Source organism: Chanodichthys erythropterus, chromosome 24 (genome assembly GCF_024489055.1).
Source record: "Chanodichthys erythropterus isolate Z2021 chromosome 24, ASM2448905v1, whole genome shotgun sequence".
Lineage (NCBI taxonomy): Eukaryota > Metazoa > Chordata > Actinopteri > Cypriniformes > Xenocyprididae > Chanodichthys > Chanodichthys erythropterus.
This window is the reverse complement of record NC_090244.1, coordinates 21071424-21081559: the sequence shown is the minus strand read 5'-3', so window position 1 is coordinate 21081559 and position 10136 is coordinate 21071424. Positions and strand designations below refer to the sequence as shown.

At 37.2% G+C, this 10136-nt stretch overlaps 1 protein-coding gene across 1 annotated transcript; it reads left to right on the top strand.

Annotated features, from left to right (window-relative positions):
- The first annotated feature begins 2417 nt into the window (after nt 1-2417).
- On the top strand, nt 2418-9481 carry stoml1 (stomatin (EPB72)-like 1). The gene is made up of 7 exons (XM_067379445.1): nt 2418-2701; nt 2975-3081; nt 3158-3307; nt 3389-3592; nt 3685-3895; nt 6173-6361; nt 8984-9481. The coding sequence occupies exons 1-7, from the start codon at nt 2524-2526 to the stop codon at nt 9181-9183; spliced, it is 1239 nt and encodes a 412-aa protein (XP_067235546.1). The 5' UTR covers nt 2418-2523; the 3' UTR covers nt 9184-9481.
- The last annotated feature ends 655 nt before the right edge of the window (nt 9482-10136 follow it).

Below are 10136 nucleotides of genomic sequence, written 5' to 3'. Positions count from 1 at the left end.
GGAGCTTTTCTGAAAGACTGTTTGTAGAGGAGCAAAATCCTCTAGACTTCAGGTGCTTTGCTTTACTGCCATGCTAGTTACAGTGCTATGCCAATGAATCTGCCTGAATGCTAAAAAAGCACAAATGTATTTATACTTTTGCATAGGTTGCTTATTTTGTCTCATTATGTCTTATTTTATGTCTCTTTTTTGTGTTACTGTAGTTTTTATACTCACAATAATGCTCATAAGTTTATGCATCCTCATATGTGACACAGCCTGGTTATGTATATAATGCAAATTGCCTTCCAAGGCCATTATAATGCAACATTATTTAGAATATGATTGATGATCAGTTTGAAATAAAAGTTTGAAAAAAACTGTTAATTGGTATTGGAAGATAAGTCTCATATTTGTAGGACTTATAAATAAAATGTATTTTTGATCTTATTGGATTTTATTTTACTTCCTAAACCTATCTATCTATCTATCTATCTATCTATCTATCTATCTATCTATCTATCTATCTATCTATCTATCTATCTATCAGTTGCTCTCTCAGTGTAACCTATAAGTTAAATATATCCTATATTTTGGGGAATCTACATTTTTCCTATGCCCTATGGTACTTTGCGCAAATTATGGGATTAACTTCCGTTAAACTGTAAACAATCAGCGAAAGTTTCACTCAGTGAATGCAATGAGCATTTTCAAAAACGGGGTACAATATCTATACAATTTCTATCGCCCTAAAGTCAATGGTTTTTTTGAATGGGTTTTTGCTAAATCACCTGAAATAAGGTTTGTGGTTAACAAAGCCTCTAAATATTTTCACCTTTTGATCTATGACATAAAACACAAATTTTTTAAACATTTATTGTGTCTTAAAATGGCAGTTGCTAACAAGTTGCTAAAAGGGACTACTTCCTTTGGCGGGGACTTTAGATGTCATCATGACAAACAGGACGTTTGGACAGCATTTCTCATGAAAAAATGGATAAGTATTCATTCACAGCACAGATCATAATCAGCGAGCATGTTTTTAAATAAACTTGTTTTTAAATAAAGTTTGAGGAAGCTTGGTGGTGACGATGTTGATCCGCGACCATGGTGTGCTGTAGTCCGTTTATAGCCTACTGTTAGCTTTTTATATCTGACCACTTTATTTAGGCTTCAAAATGTATAAATGTTGCCTTAACTTGTAAAGATTATCTTGATAGACAAAGCGTGCAAGTGTCATAACCCTTAAACACAGAGCTTATTCTATGGGAGTCTATGGGAAAAATGCATCGAGGGAACCTGTGCGCCGCTAACTTCCGGGTTGGCCTACAAAAACACGTCATCCCTGAGGTACTCCCTGCAGTAATTAGCCTTTCGCCGAGCCCCGCCCCCCTTAGTTACTGTTGCTTTGTCCGACAAGCCGTGGCGCTGTCACTCCACACGCAGTGAAAAATACATCGCTGAACAAAGAGGATACTGAACACACATCGACAGACAAGACAGAGTAGGTTACTTATGATATTAAACAAAGTCCCAGCTTTCAAACCGTGTAGTTATTAAAGAAATTCAAACAATAAAAACCGTTTTGTTGCTCTTTAATGTGTCGTGTGACCATGGTCGTGACAGATTGCTGTAGATCCTCAGCTCAACCGCTCGTAAAAACCGATCATCTCTTCCTAATAGTCCATGAACATGAGAATGAATGTTGTTTCAAACACGGAAAGACGTCAATATACACCATTTTTCAAGTTTTACTCCACCGAGGTTAATCTTTTAACTACTGGCTGCTTTGACGGACAAAATGGCGGATGCGGCGTTCTGATTGGTTAGATCGCTTGTCAATCTAACTCCCGGCGAAAGGTCAATTATGTATTATGTAATGTTGCCATAATCAAAAATGTTATTTAACTGGATAATATTTCAAAGTAATTTCTATCATTTTGAAAGCTATAAATTGTATTTAAGTTACCTGCTTTAGAAAAATTCCTGTAAACACTGCTAATATGGATTAGAAGTGAAAAGGGGGGACAATTAGCCTTCATTTTAAAACATCCTTCTGAAAACAACACTGGAAAGAGAGAATTTAGCGACTGAAAAGAGCTCTTTAGATGGGCATATTCGTGTTGTTCTCTTAAAGTCTGAAGGAAATTTACAGCTTGTTCAGTCAAATTAACGGATTATTTGTAGCGCAACCTTGTTTTTTGAAACGATTTATTTCAGTCTTTTTGAGTGAAACTTCCGGAAAAATTACAATCTAAAACGCAGTCGGCTCGTTAAGAAAAAGGTTTTCATCAAAATTGATGAAAATAATATAATTTTCCATACTAATAAAAACATAATGGTATTACCTCAGTATGATGCTTGCCACTTCCGTTACTGTAGAGGGCGCCGTTGCATTGGACCTCAGCACATTACGTCACTTTAAACGTCGTAAAATGCGGAAGTGCTTCTTGTTTTGATTCTCCATGCACTTAGTTTTACCTTTTTTCAGAATAATAACGATCATAGTCATCACGGAGGGAGCGAGATCTATTCTGGCACGGCATGACAATGTTCGGGAAGTCTTCGGGTTATGAGTATCAGTGTCTGTCGCAGAGAGATAAATTGTACAGTGATGGTCCTGGACTGTTTTCATCTCATTCTGAATTCACTCAAAATCATTATGATCAGAGAGGACATTCATTTGATTATGTCCCTAAAGTCTCTCAAAACGACTTCACAGGTATTCACTCTACGTTATAGTGACTACGGTGCACATAACTAAATATGAATAATGATTGTAATACTTGTAATGTAAATATACTTATTCTAATATATTTAATATACTATGCTAATATGTATTAATTTATTATACAATAGCAATTATTAGTGCTGTCAAATCGATTGAGATTACTCGCATATAACATAAAAGTATATATAATGTGTGTGTGTGTGTGTGTGTGTGTGTGTGTGTGTGTGTGTGTGTGTGTGTGTGTGTGTATGATCTGCATTTCAGATAAATCTCAAGGATTGTTGTCCTGGATTTGCAATCTGATCGTTACATCCCTGGTTTTTCTAGTTACTTTCATAACTTTCCCCATATCTGGATGGTTTGTCCTAAAGGTCAGTTCTAAGCACAATTATTAGCAGAGTTTTAGTCTTTGTTAAGCACTTATTAAATGTACAGTATTATTTTCAGGTTGTACCAAACTATGAGAGGATAGTTGTTTTTCGTCTGGGCCGGATCCGTCCTCCTAAAGGTCCAGGAGTGGTTCTGGTTCTGCCCTTGATTGATCAGTGGCAGAGAGTTGACCTGCGCACCAGAGCCTTTAACGTCCCACCATGCAAGGTGCAATTAAATATCAGTGCTTTTTAAAAACATATCTTTCTATATACCAAGTATTTCAACATTCGCACAATTTTTCAAAAGGTAAGCACCAAAGACGGTGGTCTGGTGTCGGTTGGAGCGGATATCCAGTTCCGGATCTGGAGTCCGGTGATGTCAGTGGTGGCCGTGCAGGATCTGAACGCCTCCACCCGTCTCACTGCACAGAACGCCATGATGCAGACCTTGAGCAAAAAGACCCTGAGGGAGATACAGACGGAGAGAATCAAACTAGGGGAACATCTCGGGGTGAGAGATAACAAAGAAATATTACACTTTTAACCACAGAATTCCGCAATTTTCTTTTTAAAGATTAAGATTTTTTTGCTTTTGTGATGCAGATGGACATGAATGAGATGACGAAGCCATGGGGTCTGGAGGTGGACCGTGTGGAGCTGATCCTGGAGGGTGTGCTCCGGGAACCAGACGGGGGACACTCGGGGCCCTTAATCATGCCCCCCTCTGTCCCAGGGCTGGAAGGTCTCACCGGACCTATACAGCAGCTCGCAATGCACTTCCTGGGCCAGACGGCTGCGTCTCAAAGCAGTCAAGGTGATGTTAGAATCCTCCACATATTCATGAACATACAGAGCAATTAAAAGATATCAGAATAAAGGATATGGTTGGATTCAGAATAGGGATGTAAATATACATAAATTCCCATAATCGAATGTTGTTTAAATTAACAATCAATTAATCATTAACCTTTACTTCAAAAAGGCAGGAACACGTCGACCCGACGGTCGGCCTTCGGGCAGTTTTATTTCGTCAGCCGACTAAGTTTTCTCAGTGTGCTCCGCAACGTCGGCTGAAGTTGATCATTGTCGGCTTTTTTTTCGGCCGATTCGAAATGTTGAATCGGTGTCGGAGCTCATTGGTCCGTCGGGCCAGCTGATCATCCTGATTGGCTGTTCAGATACTGCCACCTGCTGGTACGGAAAGGCATTTCATCTCACGCAGGCGCAGAACTGACGTGCTACTTGGCTGTCGGCTGTCTAGCGTTGGTTTGGTGTGTCAGGGCAACTTTGGACCCAGACGCTGCCGACGTGAGCCAACTCTGCAGTCTGCTTTCATCACCACTAGTTTGTCGGCGTCAGCTTGGTGTGTTCTGGCCTTAAGTCCGAAGGGAGGGTGCTACTAACTTATCACGTCACTTAAAGGGGTCCTTGATTATGATTTCACTTTATATAATGTTGCTGTTAGAGCATAAACAACTTCTGCAAAGTTACGACGCTCAAAGTTCAATGCAAAGGGAGATATTTTCTTTTACAGAAATCACTGTTTAAGGACTACAGTAAACGGCTGGTAGGGACTACATCAAGCTTCTTTTCGGGTTGGTGACATCACAACGCCCAAAATTTACATAAACCCTGACCCTGAGAACACGCAACAAAGGGGGCGAGTCCATGTTGGGCTGCTTTAGAGAAGTGAAAGAGTTGTTGTAGTAGAGTGTTGTTACCATGCCGTCATTTTACGCCGGACTAATTCACAAACGAGGCTCAATTCAACGCTGGATTTGCACAAAAGATGAACATGACGACACATGCTAGTCGATAAGTTGAATCAACTCCACAGCAACTACATAAATTTATCCTCTAATTGTTCAGAAATGTTCAGTTTCATTCTAAAAAAGTTGTAACTTCTTCCTGAGTCTCTCCATCAGTGTCGACTCCGGTTTGAACAATGTAAGGCTGAACACAGTTACTGACAAACGTCATTTTGGCTGCCTGACATTCTCCACCTTTGTTGTTGTTGAGCAACTGAAGCATGAGCTGTTAAAGCTCCGCCCTCTTTTGGAAAGAGTGGCAGCTCATTTGCATTTAAAGGGACACACACAAAAACAGTGTGTTTTTGCTCACACGCAAATAGGTGCAAATTTGACAAGTTATAATTACAGACACATTCTGGGGACTCCAGAGACTTATATTACATCTTGTGAAAAGGAGCATTATAAGCTCCACTTGCTTAAACCAACACAAAATTGATGTTTAATGTTTAGAAGCTTGGCTTTACAGTGAATACAAGGAATATGACCATCACTTAACAAGTGCTTTTAAATTTGCTGACATATTATAAGTGCTCTTTTCTGAAAAAATAACTGCTGTACATGAACGTGTGATTTGTAAAATCATCATACATAACAAATAGATGTCATACATGTCATATATCGTTGAAAGGTCTCAACTAGCAGAATACAACAAGCATATTTATAACAAACTATACTATTTTTATGAAACAGTGCCGCCGGTGCACAGTTTACACATGCTACTTGGCTAAAGCTATAGGATTTCTGGGATCCGATCATGTTGGGATCACGACTCAGTGATTTTCAACGTCATTTGAAAGTTCCAATGGAATCAATGGAAAAAGTATCTCCGGTATGGTGGGAGGGGACGATGTGTAGAGACCAGTCGGACACTGTTTTACTGCTGGAGTGTGCCTGGGTTGGTTTGATCGCTCAAGCCCAAAGTATGGTTACATTTTTAAGCTCACGCGAGGGTCAACGTACAGTGTGCATGACGCGAATTTCGTCATCAGAAGAGTATGTGCGTACTGTACGCGCACCACTGGATTTTTGTAACCCCACACCTCAAAACTACACACTCTAATGATGGCCTTGCTTAATCGACTAATCGCTTATCAATGAAACTATTATCAACAATTAATCTAATCTAACGCCGATTAATCCTTACTCTATAATAAATTGCTTGTTTTATTCCTCACTTTGGATAAAAGCATCTGCCGTATACCTAAATGTAAATTCACCTATCATCCCTTAAAATGCTTTGAAGCATCATAATAAGTCCCATTTTTGTGGTTCCTTCTCAGATACAGTGAGCTTCGCAGATGAGCTGCATTCAGTTTCAGCTGCGAGTGTCAGCAGTGTGGATGGACTGATGGATGGGGTCAGATCAGTGCTGTCAGAGGAGCTGGTTCATCAGGTGGGGGCCTGTTACCACTTTCAGATCACCAATGACTCTGGACAGACCAACAACTACTATGTGGACCTGACACAAGGTAAGACCGAAGCTCCGTTCACACCGTCAGGAACTTTGTTGCTGCGTGTCGCTAGTCTCTGTACTGTGCAGATGCTTGTGGCCTTTCCTAGTGCTGTTGCTCTAATGTTATTGGTAGACAGCACGTATGACCATATCTTTAGAAAATGCAATCACAAATTATATATATTGCTGGAAAAAATAAGATACCATTCTAATTAGTCTTAAAAGAATTAAAAGTAGCATTCTGAGTTGTTTCAACTCTCTCATACTGCCAAAAATCACTAAGATGTCATCCAAATTTGACAAATAATAAATTTTCTTGTCCCTAGTAATCAATATAATGCAGGGGAAACTGTAAAATGCAGCAGTGCTAAATTGCTCACAGCATCATATATTTAACACAAACAATCAATGTATGAATCAAACTCACTAAGACTGCCAACAGTTTCTTTTCCATTAATTCTTTTATTATATTATTTTTTTATTTTATTTATGAGTGATGTGAGCTCCACTGACAGTCTTCACACCTATTGGTCGTCCCTCACAAAATTCGCTGCTCATGTACATAAAGTTAAAATTCCTAAACTTTTGTCTTGTGACTCGCATCACTTGACACGCCTACATTCTGTCACCAATGATCACTGTTACTCTTGTTGCCGGAAGTCATCAGCCCTCCATTGAAAATGAATGGGACCATGTTGCTTTTTCACTGGCGGTGTGAACGGGGCTTGAGACTGTGTATGAGCAGTGCTTCCCACACATAGACTTTACTTGGGTGGGCCGCCCAGGATTAATAACGGCCGCCCAAGTATATTTGGAGACACATTTTTGCTTTTATTATATTTATCCTCTTATACTTTTATATCCGCCCAAGATAATGAAACCATCCGCGATCGATTAACTAGTCGTTTCGTACCTGCTCATTATATGTGCGTCAGAACTGTTTACTCCTGCTGATATTCCCACGGGAGCTGCATTTTGCAAAGTTTTTTCTTTTTCTTTTGGGCATTATTGGTATTTTGGTTACACAATAAATTGTATTTAATTTGATTTTCATTTAATTCATAGTAAATTATTGTAGTCTCCCCCACAGGAAGAAAAGACTAAGAACATTATTTGACACAGATATATTATTCATTATATAAATTCTACTAGTAAAATCTGTGTCCCATTCACTGAGAGAGATAATATATGACAGCAAATAAAACATAGGAAAAGGAGAACCATTTAAATGCTGTAATTTTGCATAATTTACAATGAATAATAATGCATAATATCAGTATGTAGTTAAATGTAATAGTATGCTATGTAATTAAAATAAAAAAAATAAATAAATAAATAATGATAAAAACCTTATTTGTTTGTCACATGTAGTAGACCATTTTTGTGCCGTGGGTAATAGGACGATTTTTCACCCGGCTACCACCACAAGTATATTTCAAACCTGTGGGAAGCACTGATGAGAGAACGGTTGTATATAAACCAAAAAAGTCTCTTTACCAGTGCCATTTCACTGCCTACACCTGGTGTACTGCCTGCTATTGGTAATCTGAACCTATTTTGGAACCATATCAGGACGGAGCCATGGCTTAGTGATGATGCTTATTCGGGGCAACATCTCTGAGATGCTTTCTACTATAATTTCCTGATGTTACTCTACTATTAGTCATTACAAATGATGAAAAACCCCACAAATAAGTCAGAGGAAAATCAGTGTTAACTAAAACTATTAAAAACATTTATGTAAATTGAAATTAAGCTGAAATAAAGTAAAATATAAATATTAGTTGAAAAACTTTAACTAAATGAAAATTAGAAAAGTTGCCTTGGCATTAAACTGAAATAAGTTTAAGTTGATGCACTAAAATTATTAACTGGGGGGAAAAAAATAAAAAATCTAAAACTGAAATAAAAATAAATTAAACCTAAATAGCAATATTTAAAAAAAAAAAAAAAAAAAAAAAAAAAAAATTATAAAAGGACGTGAAATTACCAATGCTGTCAAATCTATTAATTGTGATGATTCACATTTAACATAAAATTATGTGTGTGATATATATATATATATATATATATATAATATATATATATATATATATATACACACACACACACACACATTATATATTTACATCATAATAACATTATAAACCTTTATGTTAGATAATCGTGATTAATCAAATTATCAGCACTAGAAATTACTAAACATGAAACTAAAATTAACATAAACTAAAAAAATAAAAGCTAATTCTGAATATTAATAAAACTATAATGCTAAAATAAAAACTAAAATAACAGAGGCAGATGTTACTACATGAAACATCAGGTAAGATTATTGAATGGTAAATATCTGGTTGCCTAGAAAAGAGTATAAGAAATGCATTTTTACACTGTGCTTTAATTTACAGCGTAATAAAAAAGTTCTAACACCAACATGGCACCCAAATGAAGACCAACATCATCCATAATCTCTAACCTACTTTACTTCTCAAAGTATATTATTACATGCAGACATAATTAATAACCCACGTATTAAGATTTGGATTGACTGCCCCTTTTGGGTTATGGTCTCTACACCGTTTGTGCGTTGTAGTGAAATCCCCTGAATGCTGCCTCAGCGGTTTACTGTGTCTGTGTTCAGGACGTGGAGCGTGTGGCGTGGGCGTCCCGCCGAGAGAGCCGGATGTTTCCCTGTGCATGAGCGAGCAGGATCTGCTGGCCATGTTCCAAGGCGGTCTGCGACCGTTCGCCGCATACAGCAGCGGCAAACTGAAAGTACAGGGAGATCTGAACACCGCCATGAAGCTAGAAAAACTCATCAAACCCCTCAAGACGACGTGACATGATTTATAATGCTTTCATTTGTAGTGGTTTCAATCAAAGGCCTTTGTAAATAATTTAAGGTTTACACTGTGAATGTTCAGGGCTTAACTTCATTCATTTTATTGTGAATGCATTCAAAGCATTTCACTTCATGTTGTGTCAGTGTTGTTTTTGTTGTTTAATTATTTGTAATAGTGTGGTATTATGTGACCCAAGCATTTCAATTTGTTTTTGCACGATAGATTGTTGATTCAAAATCTATTTATGACTGACTTGTCTTGAAATTACGAAATATATTTTCTAATAAATGTATATTGTACTAGTCTGGTGAGTCTTGGATTACTGCACACACACTTAGCCACATCCTTGAGGTTTGTGTTTATGGGCTGATTCGTTGTCTTGTCCAAGGCTGACTGTCTCTCGACCTTTGACCTCCTTATATTTGGTGCCCTTGCACAACTGTTTATATAGAAAACTTAACAAGGTTATTCCACTATGAGTATACACACACACACACACACATATACATATATATATATAATTTATATTTGTTCACTTGAATGATATTGAATGATAATCACATCTAAATTTTATGTTAGGCACGATTAATTAGGATTAATCGATTTGACAGCACTACTATTATATATATATACACACAAGTTTATATATATATGTGTATATATATATATATATATATATATATATACAGCTATGGAAACAATTAAGAGACCACTTAACATTGATTTCTGAACTTGGAGTGGTCTCTTATTTTTTTCCATAGCTGTATATATGTATATAAATTTTGTAGTATATACTTTTATGTTAGATTCGATTAATTGATTTGACTGCACTATTATATATATATTTGCATTTATGTGTGTGTATATAAATACACATTATTTACAACCTTTTGCATGTGTGTGTGTGTGTGTGTGTGTGTGTGTGTGTGTGTGTGTGTGTGTGTGTGTGTG